The sequence below is a fragment of the Carica papaya genome, chromosome 7 (assembly GCF_054855325.1).
Source record: "Carica papaya isolate Zhongbai chromosome 7, ASM5485532v1, whole genome shotgun sequence".
Taxonomy (NCBI): Eukaryota; Viridiplantae; Streptophyta; class Magnoliopsida; order Brassicales; family Caricaceae; genus Carica; species Carica papaya.
In genome coordinates, this window is record NC_142315.1 from 6,447,696 (window position 1) to 6,465,891 (window position 18,196).

General features: G+C 35.7%; 2 protein-coding genes across 3 annotated transcripts; both read left to right on the forward strand.

Moving 5' to 3' along the window:
* The first annotated feature begins 1,234 nt into the window (after positions 1 to 1,234).
* On the forward strand, positions 1,235 to 17,993 carry VTE1 (tocopherol cyclase, chloroplast / vitamin E deficient 1 (VTE1) / sucrose export defective 1 (SXD1)). 2 transcript variants are annotated; one of them, XM_088208322.1, is made up of 10 exons: positions 1,235 to 1,761; positions 2,043 to 2,287; positions 4,017 to 4,096; positions 4,380 to 4,456; positions 10,681 to 10,850; positions 14,797 to 14,894; positions 15,200 to 15,307; positions 16,430 to 16,546; positions 16,738 to 16,887; positions 17,595 to 17,993. In XM_088208322.1, the coding sequence occupies exons 1-10, from the start codon at positions 1,541 to 1,543 to the stop codon at positions 17,769 to 17,771; spliced, it is 1,443 nt and encodes a 480-aa protein (XP_088064448.1). In that variant the 5' UTR covers positions 1,235 to 1,540; the 3' UTR covers positions 17,772 to 17,993. The 2 variants fall into 2 exon arrangements, with proteins under 2 accessions (XP_088064448.1, XP_088064449.1); XM_088208323.1 differs by having other exon boundaries at positions 1,619 to 1,757.
* Positions 4,463 to 10,109, forward strand: LOC148252913 (uncharacterized). The gene is made up of 2 exons (XM_088208327.1): positions 4,463 to 7,009; positions 7,330 to 10,109. The coding sequence occupies exons 1-2, from the start codon at positions 6,551 to 6,553 to the stop codon at positions 7,483 to 7,485; spliced, it is 615 nt and encodes a 204-aa protein (XP_088064453.1). The 5' UTR covers positions 4,463 to 6,550; the 3' UTR covers positions 7,486 to 10,109.
* Positions 17,994 to 18,196: the final 203 nt, after the last annotated feature.

An 18,196-nucleotide genomic window follows, 5' to 3' on the forward strand; every position in this document is an offset into this window, starting at 1 on the left:
TTTTAAATAAATAATTATTATTTATATTATCAATTCTTTTTATATTTGAAAAGCATATAGTATATGATTTGTGGTAATTAAAAATTAAATTCTATTTTTATTTTAAAAATTTGAATAGATAAATATTATGTATTAATGTTATTTTTTAAAAATTAAATGTGTATTTTTATGTAAATAAAAAATGTACATTATTTAATGAACAATGAAGACATTTTAATTGTACAAGTTATGTTAATATTATAATTTTTGGAGCTACAAATGAGAAAATGTACTAACAATTTTATAGAAGTATGGAAGCTTAACTTGAAATGAGTATGATTTCTTAAATAAACTATTTTTTAAGCCTAAAGTGAAACAAATAATTGAAAAGATTTTCATTATACACGCGCACACATAAAATAAACTAAAAATTAAGAAGAAAAAAATATTTGAAGAAAAATATAAAATATACATGTTGTGTGTGAGTATTAAAATTGCTTATAAGCTAATTGACTTACTGAATATATAAACGAAAAAATAAAATATATAACAACTATTGCTGAAAAGAGATAAATAGAAAATAATAAAACATATATTAGAATAACAAACTCAATTATTTATGTCAATACTCAATAGATGAACAATAAATAAAAAATTATCATACGTTTTAAATGAGATTATAATAAATAACGATAATATTAGGAAATTCGAAGACATCAATGGGGGTTTCAGGAAGAGTTACATTTTCTGTTTAACAGTTTGTCCACCATGAAAATAGCTCAGTCGGAAATAGGATCCAGTGGTTGGAAGAACACTGCATGTTGCGTGGTGTTCGATGCACCTCCGGTGGCCCTTGAAAATCCAGAAGACAGAGTGCCTTCCACATCCAGTCGTACTCATAACCGCATCATATCTTCAAGATGAACAATCTTTGGTCGATAGAATAATGTAGGCAAGGGAAGTCAGCAAAATGGATCAGTAACCTCGTCAAAAGGATTGGCTCTCAAGATTGGACACAAGGTGTAGGTAACTATATATTTGATAATAAAAATGAGGTTTTAATTTGTATTTTTAAATATATATTTTATTTATATATTTAATATTTTTAATTCTTAATGAAAAAAAAATTAATTAATTTAAAAATTTTAAATCGTATTGAATCAGATATTATTTAGTCAAATTTTTTATTTAAGATCCAACAATGCTTATCCCTATTAAAAGTATCAACAAAATGTTTCTTCTAAAGCTGGTTAACCTATTTGGACCACGCAATGCTCATGAAAGCACTATCAAGAAAATTCTCTTTTAGCTGAGTAACGTAGTTGCATAAAAGATCCGTAGCTCTGATAATTTAGATAAAAACCATGGCCAGGTACAATTATTCAAACTGAGCCTTTCTCTCTCTTGCTTTCCAATTGGCATCTGGCAACGGGTTTCATCTCTCTCCGCAACTCTCATCTACCGTTCTTTCTGCTTTGAAGCCACTGAACCACCTCCATATCTGTAGCCTATAGGTATCGGTTCTTGTTTGTATTGTTTTCAGTTTTGGAAGATTGGAGACATGGATTTGAAACCCAGTTTCTCTGTTAAATCCTCTCCATCTTCCACTCCTGCTCTCTTCGGCACTCTGTGCCGACCCCGGGAATTTGGGTGTCGATCGAGTTCAAGAGTTTCCGCGTCTGTTTCATCGGCTGATTCGACAAGGGTCGAGAAGGATACTTCCATTAATCCGGTTTTCACGCCTACGCCGCTCAATCGAGAGCTCAGGACTCCTCATAGTGGGTAATTTTAAGCTTAATTTCATCTTCAAATCTGTTGACTTTAAACTTGTCGGCTTCTATTATTATATTTTCAATAAGTTTAGAAGCAGTAATGGGAAATGATGTTTTTGCTATCAGAAGTAGCAATTCTTCTTCAAATGTTTTTCTTTACAAAGTGACGATACATACGTCTGAGAGAAACACAAGAAATTAGCTGCCACTACTGGATTGTGTCATTTTTGGTATTCAGCATTAGAATATCTTCAATGCTCCCTTTATCTAGCTCTCAGTGCCCTGAACCAGGTACCATTTTGATGGAAGCACTCGGAAATTTTTTGAAGGTTGGTACTTCAAGGTCTCAATTCCAGAACGAAAGCAGAGCTTTTGCTTTATGTATTCTGTGGAGAATCCTGCATTCAGGAAGAAATTATCACCCCTCGAAGTGGCACAGCATGGTCCTAGATTCACAGGTGTTGGGGCTCAAATTCTCGGTGCTTACGACAAGTATATATGCCAATACACTGAAGAGTCTCAGAATTTCTGGGGAAGTAAGACTGTTCTACGAATTATCTTTGAGCTTTTCATTTTCGGCTCTCATATATGACATATTTATGTACATATGTGTGGATTTGTATGCATATAACATATATGTATGTATATGCATGTGCACGTATTGCTAGCAAATATATTATATCCTACATATTTTTTTTTTAAGTTTGTAATATATCTATGCGTGTATAGTTACGTCTATATATGTTTCTGTAAGTACAAAAACAGCGTATATATTAATCTATGTAGGTGTACGGATGTAAGTATGTGTTTTCTAAGGGTGCATTCACATGTTTTTGAGAGCTGCAATTGCCGCTTCCTCATCTAGCTTACCCACAAAATATACCTCCTTCCAGCACAGAGTGATATGATTGCGTTAGGTGTTGTCACTTCTTTATTAGTTTCCGAAAAGAGTTACACTAACTTTTTAGGCCTCTTGTTATTGATGAAATGTACAAGGAATGTATCTGCCAAGTTTCTGAAGCAATGCATTAATCTTGATCTGAGTTTTTGAAACTACTCCTTTTCCCCCTTCTTTGGTGTAACATGACCTCTAAATAACATCGCCTCTGGTGCTCCTTGAAATTATATAGCATTTGAGAAATCGTTAAGATGATTCACAGGATCATCTGTCTCATTGTAATGGTTTGTTTGATGCAATTTAAATTTTAAGGAGATTGGCTCGCCCTTAGGGTTGACAGAAAATGGAAATTCTCCATTGTACTCAAAGTAATAGGGGTCATTATTGAGGAGCTTGACCTCATTTCCTAATGAATCTCCACAAAAATTTCTGCACTAATCGTGGCAGTCTTGTTGGGGTTGTCCAATTTTCTTTCCACCTCATTAACCTCGTTTTTGGAAACTCCAAGGCTTCGCTAAACAACACTTCATGTATTTGTCTACTGAGCGTCACAGTCAATTTGTTTCCTCCTGTTTTGGTTCCTATTGACATCTTCTGGCATCTGGAAGTTAGTCATCCTTTCTTCTATGTACTTTTGTGTTGCTTATGTAGTCGTATGTAATTCCAGAAATGAAAACTATGAGATATTTTAGTTTACCAAATGGAGAAGTTTCTCTATGTCAACACACTTTTTCTTGTCCTTCTCTTTTGACTAAGCTTTGGAACTTGGATCTAGCTGAACCTGGTTTTTAAGATAACCTTAAGAGGCTGGAATAAGGCAGTTGTCTTTCTTGAATTTATGAATTAAAATGGTTTCTTATTGCAACAATTTTTTCTTATTTTTATCTTTCGAGAAACAATATTTTGTGGTCAATTTTGAGTCAATTATTATCAATGCAAATAATTGTTGTGTTCATTGGGTTTGAATCATTAGGATATCCAGTTTGGTGCTGTTTGTTAGATCTTATTGATACCTTAGCTTCTTTTTTTTTTTTTTTGCTTCTCCATGAAGGACCTGTGCAGGATCTTTAGTCAACATAGGATGTATATCACTTCATCTTGTTTGGTAAACCATTTTAATCTTGCTTCCCTTATCCAGCAGTTCATATTGCTGCCAGGATTTATCCAGGAACTTCTGGACTCAACATAATGTCGTAAGATAATTAATTTTAAAATGAAATAACACGAGTTTGTAGTTTGCTCTAAACTGCTCATGAAAAATTTCTTCTTTGTTTGTTATTTGTTCTTTGTCTCTTTTACTATCATTCAATGCTTGATGTGTAAGTTCACCTGCCCTCCATTCTGACTTACATTTCATCCATGAATAGGTAGGCATGAACTCATTCTAGGCAATACTTTTACAGCCGTGGAAGGCTCACGGCCTCCGAATAAGGAAGTTTCTCCACAGGTTCATATCTTAATCTTCTCATTGTAAAATTTGTATCTCATAATATTTTTCTTGTAAAAATTGAGAATGTAAAATGCATATAGATGTGTATTTTTTATTCTGAGAATGATCAACTTTGCTTGCTTTTTATTTGATTTCCTCTGCCATGTACTTGAAAATTTTCCACTCAACTGCTGGACAGCTTTTTGATGCTTAAAAGTCCACTTGAACAACTGTTGTACTGAATCTCTATGATCTGCTTGTCCAACAAAATTTCATCCTTATTGCCCTTGTTTTTACTTAGGAGTTTAACAAACGAGTTTCGGAAGGTTTTCAAGTGACCCCACTTTGGCATCAAGGTTTTATTCGTGATGATGGCAGGTAACTTCCTGTTCTTAATTTGTGGTTATGATTTTAATAAAAGAGGCATTTGTAATAGAGAAGTTGGTTAATAAGTGCATACATTGTGTTCTTCTTATGCGATAAGTTGGTCTAAAAGCATAAACGATGAGTTCTTCTTATGCAACACATGCAATTATATAGATACGTGATGAATAGTTGATAATTTGGTTAAAAGCATATGTAATTGAATAATTATTATTTCTCACACGCAAATACATACATACACTGTTATGGTCCCGATTTATGGATCTTGTTATGAGATTCTGTTAATAGTATGGACTCGTTAATAGAGAACTCAGTGATCCCTTAAAGATAAAGCACTTACGAAACTTTTTTGACAAATTTTTCTGCATTCCTCTATTTCCGGAATAGCAAGTGGCTTTTACACAATAGGGATGAGAAGCAGTTGTTCTGGTGGTTATTCCCAGAGCAGTTACTGCTGCACATTCTTTCTATTTTTCTTCTATTATCCTACCATGCTATTATATGAATACTCACTTAAATGTCTTATTTAGTACACACAAAATCCAGCACATGAGAAGCAGTTAATTTGGGTAGCTACTTCAGAGTTAATTTGGCCAACTGCCCTCTGTTTTTCTCCCTTATTTTCTCTTACTAAACACCCACAACACAATTCCTATATAATAAAAGTTACACGCTTTTGCTCACTGATTTTTCCTTATACTACACACACCTGATTACAACACCAAATACATAACAACCACTTCCAAACAGCCACATAAAATAGTACCTGCACACTACACAGCCACATAAAACAACACCTGCATATTACATCATTTTCTTTTCCTGCTTTGCCTTTTTCTTTCTTTAATACACTCAAGGTGTTATTTTGCCATAAATGTTCCTAAGACACACACACACACACACACACACACACTCACACACAGACGTATACATCCTCTAGGGTCATATGGTTAGCTTGAGAGTTTGACTGGAAGCCTATAAAGCCATACAGGTAAGTATTAGGGGTGTCCAACATTTCACTTTTCAAGGTTCTATGATGTTTAAGAACTATCAGGAACATAAGTAGTCAAATGCCAAGCCTATTTGTTTCTTAATTTCCCTTCTTGTTTGTTCAATTTTCAAAATTAGAATATCGTCATATATTGTTCTGTTTTAATCTTGCTTGTCTCAGTTAATGATCTAGTTTGTGATTGTTTTGGTTTCTCAGTTCAATAAACATTAGTGTAGAAAATGCTGTAATAAATTAGGTTCAGAGTGGAATATTCCTAGTAGGTGAGGTGTCATTCTTCTAAAAGGTGAGATGGCATGATAACAACAGAAATCTGTTATCACACCTTCCTCACATTCCTGAAAAGATGCCTCATTTTTCTTCTATAAATGGCATCCTTTGGTGCCTGAAATTAATAAGAGAAAAACAAGGGAGAATTCCTTCACAAAAATCTCCATTCACAAAACTCTTCATGGTATCAGAGCTCTGATATGAGAGCTTCCTTCAGTTGAGCCATAATTCAAATGGCCACAAGCGAGCTCAATTCTTCTCCTTTCGAAGTCTCTTCGGGTCCCTACCTTCCCGCGACTCCGAACCACAGCCTAGTTGAGCAGGCATCATCGTTCATCACGGGGCACAAACTGAACGGACAGAACTACCTTCAATGGTCAACCTTTGTCTTACTGTTTATTTGCTGCAAGGGCTGCAACGATTACCTCACTAGTGAAACTATCCCTCCTGAAACCAGCGACCCAAGTTTCCGCATCTAGAAAATAGAGAATAGCATGGTAATTTCGTGGCTTATTAATTCAATGGTGCCCGACATTTGTGAGAACTTCATGCTATATGAAACAGCAAAGGAAATCTAGGAAGCGGCTCGCGAATCGTACTCCAGCAAAGATAACGTCTTTGCAGTCTTCGAGGTGGAGTCGACTCTCCATGAGCTGCGTCAGGATGAGCTTTCTGTTACCCAGTATTTTAATTTACTAACCCGAAACTGGCAGCAACTGGATACCTTCGAGAAGCATCAATGGAGTTGTCCAAATGATACTCGGACATTCAGACTCTTTGTTGAGTAGAAAAGAATCTTCAAATTCTTGATGGGGCTCAACAAAAGTCTGAATGAGGTTCGTGGACGGGTGTTGGGAATGAAACCACTACCTAGCATCCGAGAAGTGTTCGCGGAAATCCGGAGAGAAGAGGGCAGGAGGCGGGTGATGATAAGAGAAACTCAACCTATCTCCTCTGCCGAAAGTGCCTCTGCACTCACCACACAGTCTGATTCCTGTGGAAAGAAGAGAAGGCCGTACTGTAATCACTGCAGAAGACTCGGCCATGTCCACGAGAAATGCTGGAACTTGCACGAGAAACCCAGCGAGAATAAGATAGAAAGACAGAAAGCAATGGAAACTGTCAAGGAAATATTGCTGCTTCCACTGTTGAAGAAAATGTTGCAGAAAGCAGTCCGTTCAATGCTGCACAAATGGAGGTCCTTCAATAATTATTCAAGCAGAATTGTTTACCTACTCAGCCCGTGCATGCTTCGGTGGCACAAAAAGGTAAAACAACAATTAGTTTGACAGCATGTTCTTTAGAACAGGACACATGGGTGGTTGATTCTGGAGCATTAGACCATATGACGGGTAATATATTCCTATTTCAGAATTATAAAACATCAGATGAGGATTTTACAATTAAAATTGCAGACTGGTCAATCTCTAGAGTGGCTGGAACTGGTTCTATTGTTTTAACACCGCAGTTGACCCTTCATTCAGTACTTTATATACAAAAATTGGACTGTAATTTACTATCGGTTAGCAAACTTTTTGATAATTTAAATTGTATTGCTAAGTTTGGTTCAAAAATGTGTGAATTTTAGGACTTGAAATCGGGGAGGACGATTGGCATTGCTAGGATGCACTCAGGCTTGTATCTCCTTCAAACAGACCCTTCTGGAAGACAAGCTCAAACGACAGTATGTACAAACTCTGTTCCTGATAGTCAATCAAATAATGATCATGATATCATATTATGACATTATCGCTTAGGTCATCCAAACTTTTTGTATTTACAAAAGATGTTTTCTTTATTGTTCAAGAATAAAAATCCACTTTTGTTTCAATATGAAGTATGTTAGATCTCTAAACATAGTCGAAACTCTTTTGCAAGTTTGCCATATAAGCCTTCCAAACCGTTTGCATTAATTCACAGTAATGTTTGGGGACCTTTCAGGGTTACCAATATATTCGAAAATAAGTGGTTTGTATTCTTTATTGATGATGACACTAGAATCACTTGGGTCTTCTTAATGAAAGAAAAATCCGAAATAGGAGCCATTTTCAAAAAATTTAATGCTATGATCCAAAGCCAGTTTCATACCACTATATAGGTACTTAAAACTGATAATACCTGTGAATATTTTGAAACCACTCTTAGGAAATACTTATAAGAAAATGACATTATTCACCAAAGTTCTTATGTATACATTTCTCAGTAAAATGGCATAGCCGAACAAAAAAACATACATATTCTTGAAGTCACCAGATCCATTATGTTCACTGCCCATGTTCCTAAGTTTCTTTGAGGAGAGAAAATATTCACTGCGACTTATCTGATAAACCAAATGCCTTCCCGTATTTTGCATTTTCAAACACCCTATGATCTTCTCTCTCAGAACTTTCCTGATTCACATATCTGACACTCACTGCCACTTAAAGTTTTCGGGTGATCTTCCTTCATTCATATCCACTCACATCTTCGGGGAAAACTTGACCCAAGAGCTCTTAAGTGTATCTTTGTTGGATACTCGTCAAATCAAAAAGGATACAAATGTTTTTTTTCGGATACATGACAATTTTATAATACAATAGATGTCACTTTTCTTGAGAATCAACCTTTTTATCCCACTATTGATATTCGGGGGGAGCATTCTACTTAGGAATATCAAGTGTGGGATGTTAGTATCCCTTCCATCTACCCACAAAATTCACCTCCTCTAGAGCCTAATTCGGAACCAGAACTTGTAGCAGAAATTGAGTGTATACTATTTGCAGTAAATGAGCTATGTGTCTATACTAGAAGGAACATAGTTCGATGGGGAACAAGTACTGAAACCAACCAGAACTTGCCATGAATCCGTACCCACTCCAGTGGTTAAAGAATCAATAGGTAATGAGGTACGTGTTACTGACTCTGCTACTGATATTGACTTACCTATTGCTGTGAGAAAAGGTATCAGATTATGCACAAAATATCCCATACAAGATTATGTATCATTCGACAATCTATCTCTGAAACATCAAGCATTTGTGAGTAAAATAGACAGCAGTTCTCCAGAACCGAAAACAATCCATGAAACTCTTCAAATACCAGAGTGGAGTACAACTATTCAAGAAGAGATTAGTGTTCTTAAAAAAAATGGGACATGGGAATTGTCTCAGTTACCTCGAGGCAAATGACCAGTTGGATGTAAATGGATATTCACGACCAAGTACAACCCAGATGGGAGTGTAAATCGACTCAAAGCACGCCTTGTGACCAAGGGTTTTACTTAGTCCTATGGTATAGACTATCAAGAGACTTTTGCTCCAGTCGCCAAGCACAACACAATACGGGTACTACTCTCTCTTGCATCAAATCTTGATTGACCCCTTTGTCAGCTAGATGTAAAAAATGTATTTTTGACTGGTGATATAGAAGAAGAAGTATACATAGATAGCCCACTAGGTTTAGATGCAGAAGATCAATCTCATAAGGTTTGCAAACTCAAGAAATCGTTGTATGGACTCAAGCAATCCCCAAGAGCTTGATTTGACAGATTTACAAGGGCTGTAAAACATATTGGGTATGAGCAGTGTCAATCAGATCACACTTTATTTGTCAAACACTGTATCTCAGGTAAGAGATCAATTCTAATTGTGTATGTAGATGATATTATCCTCAAAGGAGATCATATTGAGAAAATTCAAAGATTTAAAGAGTTTCTAGCCAAGAAATTCGAAATTAAAGATATTGGAATTCTTAAGTACTTCCTAGGTATGGAAATGGCCTAGTTTATGAAAGAAATTTTCGTATCACAACGGAAATATGTCCTGGATCTTTTGAAGGAAACATGTATGCTTGGTTGTAAACCTGCAGATACACCTATGGATTCAACAATGAAATTGGGATCTACAGAATGTGAGAAGACTGTTGACAAAGAGAGGTATCAAAAGCTGGTCGGGAAACTAATATATTTGGCATACACAAGATCATGCATCAGTTTTGCAGCCAGTACAGTAAGTCAATTCATGAATCAATCGTCAGAAATACATATGAAGGTCATGTACAGAATTTTGAAGTACCTAAAAAGGACATCGGGGTAAGGGCTAATTTTCCAAAAGAAAATAAATAGGGATATTGAAGTCTTTAATGATGCTGATAGGGCAGGATCAATAACCGACAGGAGATCCACTTCTGGTTATTGCACATACGTGTGGGGAAATCTGGTCACATGGCGCAGCAAGAAGTAGTCGGTAGTATCCCGTAGCAGCGCAGAATCTGAATTTCGAGCACTTGTACATGAAATTTGTGAACGGATGTGGTTGAGAAGAATACTACTAGAATTAATAGCATTTACTGATACTTCTATGAAAGTGTGGTGTGACAATTAATTAACAATCAGCATGGTAAAAAACCCAGTATACCATGACAGGATCAAACATGCCGAGATAGATCAACATTTCATAAAAAAAAAATTGAAGATGGAACCATAGCTCTTATGCACATCCTTTCAAATCAACAAGTTGCTGACATCCTAATGAAGGCACTACCAAAACAAATATTTGATAATATTGTATCCAATCTAAGTTTACTCAATATATATATGTAAACTAGATTGAGAGAGAGTGTAGAAAATGCTATAATAAATTAGGTTCAGAGTGGAATATTCCTAGTTGGTGAGGTGTCATTCTTCTAGAAGGTGAGGTGGCATGTGAACAACAAAAATCTGTTATCACACCTTCCTCACATTCCTAAAAAGATGCATCATTTTTCCTCTATAAATGGCACCCTTTGGTGCCTGAAATTAATAAGAGAAAAACAAGGGAGAATTCCTTCACAAAAATCTCCATTCACAAAACTCTTCAATTAAAATAGAAGAAAATTATACAATATTTCAAATTTAATCTGATTGATTGTATATTGACATTTTCTGTAAGTGTATTGTGAAATGATTAACTTCTATTTGCAGGTCAAATTATGTGGAAACTATGAAATCTGCTCGGTGGGAGTACAGTACCCGTCCCATCTATGGATGGGGTGATGTGGGGTCTAAGCAGAAGTCTACGGCTGGCTGGCTTGCTGCTTTTCCTGTATTTGAACCACATTGGCAAATATGCATGGCTGGAGGACTTTCAACTGGTACTTTAGCAAGCCTCTTTTTTTCATGGAGACAAAAAACCTATTAGATAGAATTTCCAGAAGAGGGGTCCTCTAAAACAAAAAAGAAAATAGAAAAAGAGAAATGGCATAAATAAAATTCCATATATACAATTGGTGATCAGCAATATAGTGAAAGCAATATCTTTAATTCAACCTTACCCCAAGGATTATTGAGTTGTGGCTCGTATCAAGATAATGTACTGATCACAAATAGATTCGCACCAAAGAACTGGGTACATGGAATCATAGGGTTTTTGATGGGATTGAAAACGAGATTGGAAAGATTAGGGATAGATGGTTCCATTTTTTTTGTTCCTTAATTATTGGGCATGACTTGTATAGGGTGGATGATTTTGGGTATATAATAGATTGCCTAACAAATATGTAATACTTTTGTACATGGGCTGCACCCCCTTGGTGCTTTATTAATATATTTATACTTTTTATTTAAAAAACAAGGAACTGGGTACATGGTACAACTCCTTTGGGTGTAAGGCAGTTTTTTTAGTATTCAGGGTAATTCTTCTGAAGTTCAAATATATATATATATATATATATACATACACACACACATATGAAAACACTATTTCTGGTCCTGTTGGGAAGGAATTGAGGGTTGAATCAGTGATTGATGTTTATGGTGATGGATGATCAGGGGCAGGGAGAGGCTGTCATTCTATTTCTCTGGTGAGTTCTAACCAGTTGGAGGTGTCAGAATGGTTTCTGAAGAAGGTTGATAAGGTTCTGAAGCTTTTGGGAGCTGACATTACTAGTGTCAAGTTATTGAAGCTCGCAAGTTGGCTTTTAAATTTGCAGACAATCAGGACACAAGTGAGGACACCTAGACGGATTACGTCAAAAAAATTAAGAAAACTGGATTTTCTGATTACTTATGATAAGGTGAGGAAGGAGCACAACAGTGGTGAGGGTCTAACCAGTGTCTCCATTATGTCTATGTCATGTTAGGATTATTTCTTGAGATGTGAGGATGCTAATAATTTGGGCAAAAGAGCTGTTATTCAAAATGTCTTGTGAATGTAAGTTGAGGATGATGTGTCTCTAGGAAATGAAAACAGAGCTGTTGAATGACTTGTTGATTCATAGTCTGTGCAGGGGAGCAGATTTGGACTAAAAAGCAAAGCCAACTCCTGTGTCTTTTTGGGAATTCTGATTATGTGTAAAGAAAGTGGTTTGGATCCCATGGATTAGCAGATCTTCTAGTCTGTCTTGGATTTTTTTCAGAGTTTACAAGAAGGATGAAGGCAGCGAGAGGAGGCTTCTTATTGATAAGCTCTCAACACCAATAAGATAAGAAACAATTCCGTACTCCTTTATTGATGAACTCTTAGAAGAACTAAATGGAGCAAAATTCTTCACGTTTGATCCAATCCTCAAATTCGATTAGACCTGAGGGATATTAGAAGTCTGTCTTTTGGACTCAATGTAGCTGCTTCTAGTTATTGGTAAATGCCATCTGGGCTAACTAATGCCCCACCACTTTTTTAGTCCTTAATAAACTTAGGCATCCAGTATATGTCTTATATCGTGCTTTTTGGAGACATTAATTTATAATTGATCTTTGTTCGGTATCTCTATCATTTACTAACTGTTTTTTTCCAAAATACAATCTGATCATTTCTTCCTCAAGAGATCCAAGTGCTCTTTCCTCATCTACTATTCCTCAAGAGATCCAAGTGCCTCTTTGCTCAGCCACAGGTCTCTTACCTATGGCACATCATCTCAGTGCACAGGGTTGCAGTGGAGGATTTGAAAAGGACGAAGAGACAATTGGCCAAGACCATCTACTTGTTAGACACTGAGGGGTTTTCTCAGTCATTGGGTATTAAAGGAAGTTTTCTGGGACAATGGTGTAATTGTGGGTCCACTAGTAGTCCTAGGGTCCATGGTGTGATTGGAGGTCCATGATAGCCATGTTGAGAATTTCCTTTTTTGCTTGGGTTGCAGAAGCCGCCATAATTATTGGACACCTGAAACACTTAAGTCCAACACCCTGTCTAGGCCTTCCTGGTTATTTTTCCTTGGTGAAATTTGATGTCTCAGGTCATATAATCTACCCCAACTGGTGGCCTACAGCTGCACCTTACTGTTTTTCTTCAGGGACTGCCGACTGACAAGAAGAGCTAATTGACCTTGCTAAGGTTGTCTGCTCCTAGCGCCCATCCTGGGAGCAAGTTTTTTGTGGTCAGCACAAATCATTTTAGTCCAGGTATAAGCGAATTAATCGGCTATGAGTTCTATGTGGAATACAGAGCATGCTGTGAAAAGAAAGTTGTGGATTCGCTTTCATGACAGCATGAAGACCAAGGCTTACTCATGGCCATCTCCATGTGGCAATTAGAATACTTTCTTCCACTGGAACTGGAAAATTTTATTGGCAAGGATTAGTCGAGCGAGCTTTCAACACTTGTTCTTCGCTGAGAACATTCTCTTCTTCAAGAATCAAGTATTCCTCTCTTTACTCCCCTCAATTCTAGTTATCTTGCTTGCTACTTGTAATATAGTGCATTGAGGGTAACAACAGAGCCGCAAGAGAGTAACAGGTGACTTTTACTGGAAAAGGGCATAAAGGGCCAGTCTAGGAATTTGTTTGTGCTCGTCCCATGTGCCAATGCCGAAAGATGAAACAAACTTTAGCTTGCGATGCCAGGACGCGCTTAGTCTGACATTTCAATGGATCTCATTGAGGGTTTGCCCTTCTTTTATGGTAAGACATTTCTTATTGGTGGTGGTTGAATTCTCACCCCTTTAGAGGGACCTATTTGTAAACATTGAATTTTTTTTAATATGAGCCATAACTCAAACAAAAAGATCCAATAAAACACTAAAACATCCTACCCTAGGGCCTCTAGGCCACATTATAATGCAAAAAAGAGATGACTAAGGGACTTAGTATTCAATACCTGCAGGGAAAGGTATGATTAGCCTTGTGAACTTGAAGGACATAATTTGTATTGATCCTGTTAAGAACACCTGTCAGGACAAAAATCTTTACCTTTGTAGGAGCTGAACGTTCCAAAAAATTTTGATAAATTTCACTGTCCTTATTGGAAAGATTGTGGGTTAAATAGGTAATGTAAGGACTTGCAATTGGAAATACCAACGAATTCAAAAACCAAACTCCCATGCAAGGTCTAGAAGAAATGATGATAGGCTTAAGTAGATGAAGCAAGGAAATTAAATAAATAGTTTCCCAGTCATTTAAAATTTCAACAAGAATAGGTTCCAAGATATCCCACTTTCCAAATTGGCAATGAAACTGGATATAGGAGGGTTGTGATGAAGGGATAATTAGTATAGCTGTGGAAAGTGGTAGTTTGCTTCTACATTGCTTTACGTATCTCTCTTTTGTTTCTTTACATGGGAACCTTGAGGGGATAAACCTCAAAGTAGCTGGTGACACTTTAAAGTAGTGGTTTGCCTTGTGGGGAGAGCTACAACCAATGAGATAGTAGCTTTTTAATTACATATGCATCTTAAGTTTTGCATAGAAATGAACCCTTTACTATAACCTTCTATGAACCAAATTTTACTTGAATGGTGCAAGAGGTGATACTATTTTCTATCATCCAGGTTACAACAGTGTTTTTGACGACACATTGGCCTAAACCAAGTAAAGCCTGATACAGGCTGGAAATATAATCCTACACAATCTGTCAGACACAGTTGGAAGCTATATGTTTCAAAACTAAGGGGAGCTAACTAAATTTGAGTCAAAATGCAACTCAATCTCTATAATTTGTGTCTATAGGCACTTAGTTGTATCATGATATTGGGGTAGAGCATGTGGATGTGAATTGGTAAATGTCATATACCGTCCTTGGATTTGAACAAAATCTTTGAATTCTGTTTCTTACACTTTCCATGCACTCAGGACAGTATTCACTCAGGCAGACTTTGATTGCAGGTTGGATAGAGTGGGGTGATGAAAGGTTTGAGTTTAAAGATGCCCCATCTTACTCAGAAAAGAACTGGGGTGGAGCCTTCCCTAGAAAATGGTTTTGGGTATTAGCTTCTCTTTCTCTTTCTATGACTAAGAATTTATCATTTGCATTATCCATGCTTGCTTTTCTACGGTGTGAGTTTGTTTACCAAATGGTAAAAGTATGCACATAAAGATCTTGGTAATGAATCCATGACCAGTTATGTCTCTTTGCCCAATTGTGACCGGGACTGCATTATAAGCATCTATATGTTAGATTTTAATTTTATAACATTTAGGATTGGTAACATCATAGTGTTATTACATATGTACTTAATATCTTCAGGTTGTAATGTGTCTGCTCTTTATTAATTTATTTAAATCACAGGTTCAATGTAATGTCTTTGAAGGTGCAACTGGGGAAGTTGCTTTGACTGCAGCTGGTGGGTTGAGGCAATTGCCTGGACTGAATGAAACCTTTGAAACTGCTGCACTGGTACCTCCTTACAACAATTTCTGCACTCTGCTTTTTCCTAATATTTCATGTTCTTGAGATGCAAATAGATTATGGAAGTGGTTAAGATGGAATTAAAGGTCAAAGATAGGAAAATGTGAGACCCATATGTGGGTTTAATGGCAAGAAACTGAATTTGTGAAGTAGCTTTTTGTTTATGGATGGTGAAAATTAAGTAATTAACCATTATGCTGTCTGTATGATTACCATATTAAACAGCTACGTTGGTGTGGATTCTTCTCTTACTCTAATATATACAGATTACTCTATTGAAGATATTTTACCTGACTTATGTTTAATGTTGATGTATTGCTAAGTTTTTTTAAGTGAATCCCTAAATATAGGGTTAAATATAGTTACCATTTCAAAAATGATGAAGCAAAAGAACTGAAAGAGTCACTTCCTTGTAAAATGTAATTCTATAATATTTATGTAATTTTAGCATTTTCTTGTTTTTCTTTTTCTGTTATACAGAATATGTAGGACATATTAGCGAGGTTTAGGGGTTATTTTGGTTATATCTTTTTGTTTATTTTTCTTCTTTGGATGAAGTAGCATCTTGTATCTCTTGTCTTATAGATCCTTTCAGGTGCTAGACTTTTGATGGCAAGGCCAACTGGCTAAATTATGTCATCTTTTATTGGTCCATAGATTATGGCAACTCCCTAGTGGCCAACTTGTCTCACTTTTGATTGGTTCAAAAGTGGTGTAACTCTTTATGGAATTAACTAGTTCTCAAGTTGCCATTGGTTCTTTTTGCCACCCATTTTTACTATCTAGGATATTTGATGTAATACAAAAATGAAGATGATGATTATGTTATTTTGGAAATGACTTTGAAGCATATTTCTCGTGAAAATTCAATTCTATTCTTTTCTGACGTTTTCTTCATTTCTCCCTTAAGTCTCTCTTCCCCTCCTAGTCTCCTCTTTTTCTACCTTGAGATTTCATTAAACAGTGCTCTTCAATATCTTCTTTGTTAGTAGCTATAATAGTTAGGTGTCTAAATCAGAAATAGTTTAACACAATGATATACGCACCTATATAAGTTCAGTCTCTCGAATTAGCCACTCTTTTCTCATATTTTGGGATGGGCTGGTACAGATTGGAGTCCATTATGGTGGTCGTTTCTATGAGTTTGTGCCATGGAATGCGGAATTAAGTTTCGAAATGGCTCCATGGGGTTTTTGGCATATGACTGCAGAAAAAGAGACTCATCTGGTAATTTGCATCTTTTAGTTATGTTTTCTTTCTTGAGGCAGTAGCCTAGTTTAGGATTAAAGTTTAGTTTTTAAAAGGGAAATTTATTAAATTGTCTACTCAATTTAGGAGTTTGACCATATATTTTTTGAGCTGTTTTTTTAAAGTATTTTCTTTAAAATTAATTGATGGAATTTTCTGTTTTGAGACAGGTTGAACTGGAGGCAAGGACAACAGATCCCGGTACACCATTGCGTGCCCCAACTTCTGAAGCTGGCCTTGCTCCAGCCTGTAAAGATACTTGCTTTGGTGAGTTGAGACTGCAAATGTGGGAAAGAAAATCGGATGGCAGTAAGGGAAAGGTACGTTCTATGAGCAAGGGAGATTTCATCTTAAATAGGAGTAGGAAACAATTTTTTTATAAGAATTTTTTTTTGGTTTCTATTTTCCTAAATTCATGTAGTTTTATACATAAAGAATTTATATGGTGATATGTGTGTACAAGAAGATAATAGTAATTCTTAAAAAATATTAAAAATAACTTTTCAAAATTCTTTTTCGAACTCCATATTTTTATTATCATTTTCCAAACTGCATGTTTATTTTCAATTGTCATGCATGTTTTCATATATAACAGATAATTATTTTATAACATGAAAATCAGGAAATATTTTCAAGTACCAAGCAAAAGTCATTTTTTTAATGATTCGTTCAATGCAAGTTAAGTTTAAATTGGTTAAGTATTGAACTGTTGCATCAAATGAAATGGCTATTAAACTAGTTATTACACAAGAATCATTCATGACTTCAATTTCAGCACTTATCGGTATCCTCGGTCTTGTTATTGCTCTGTTATATCTATTTTAAATGTGGAGTGCATATACTCTATCTTTATGGACTTCAGCTTCCACTTGCAGCATTATCTTTTGGTTTCTCAGCTTGCTCTTGATTGTTTCATATGATCGTGCAGATCTCTCGGTTTAAATCTTTAATGTGTCTTTAGTCCTATTATAGTTTTAATATAAAATAGTTATTACCCATTTAAGCATATGAACTGTTGAACATGTAGGTAATTTTGGATGTTACAAGTGATATGGCTGCGGTAGAAATTGGAGGTGGTCCATGGTTAACCACTTGGAAAGGGAAGACAAATACACCAGAGCTGGTAAAAAGTGCACTCAAGGCCCCTGTTGATGTGGAAACAGTTTTGGGTTTGGTCCCATTTTTGAAGCCTCCTGGTCTATAGTAAGCTCATTAGATACGTAAACACACACACATACACACACGAGTTCACGGTTTGTGAACCAAGATCAAAGCATGCACAAGTTCCAAGGCATGATGGTTTCGATTGAAGCATGAACAGGCTTGGTGGCAGGATGATTTGTGCACAGACATTTGAATATTTTTATGAAGAAAATGTGTGTATAGTTGTTTCTAGATTTGATCTCTAATATATACATTTTTATTATATTTGGTCTATAATTTTATTTATTTCGAATGTTTAGTTTATTTTTATTTTTTAGCAAAAAAAAAAAATGTTAAAACATGTAGAATATGTTTTGATGTTTTAAAAAACAGTTCAAAAAATAACTTTAACTAATTAATTAAATTAATAGATGAATAAATTATTAATAATTTTAGATTTATTTTTTTTATTATTAATATATTAAT

Bases quoted from the DNA above. Each gene is read 5' to 3' on its own strand.
- VTE1 (XM_088208322.1), top strand. From the start codon at position 1,541: ATGGATTTGAAACCCAGTTTCTCTGTTAAATCCTCTCCATCTTCCACT. The intron at 4,097-4,379 runs GTTCATATCTTA...GTTTTTACTTAG, and splicing joins ATAAGGAAGTTTCTCCACAG to GAGTTTAACAAACGAGTTTC. The intron at 4,457-10,680 runs GTAACTTCCTGT...TTCTATTTGCAG, and splicing joins TTTATTCGTGATGATGGCAG to GTCAAATTATGTGGAAACTA.
- LOC148252913 (XM_088208327.1), top strand. From the start codon at position 6,551: ATGGGGCTCAACAAAAGTCTGAATGAGGTTCGTGGACGGGTGTTGGGA. The intron at 7,010-7,329 runs GTAAAACAACAA...TGTGAATTTTAG, and splicing joins TGCTTCGGTGGCACAAAAAG to GACTTGAAATCGGGGAGGAC.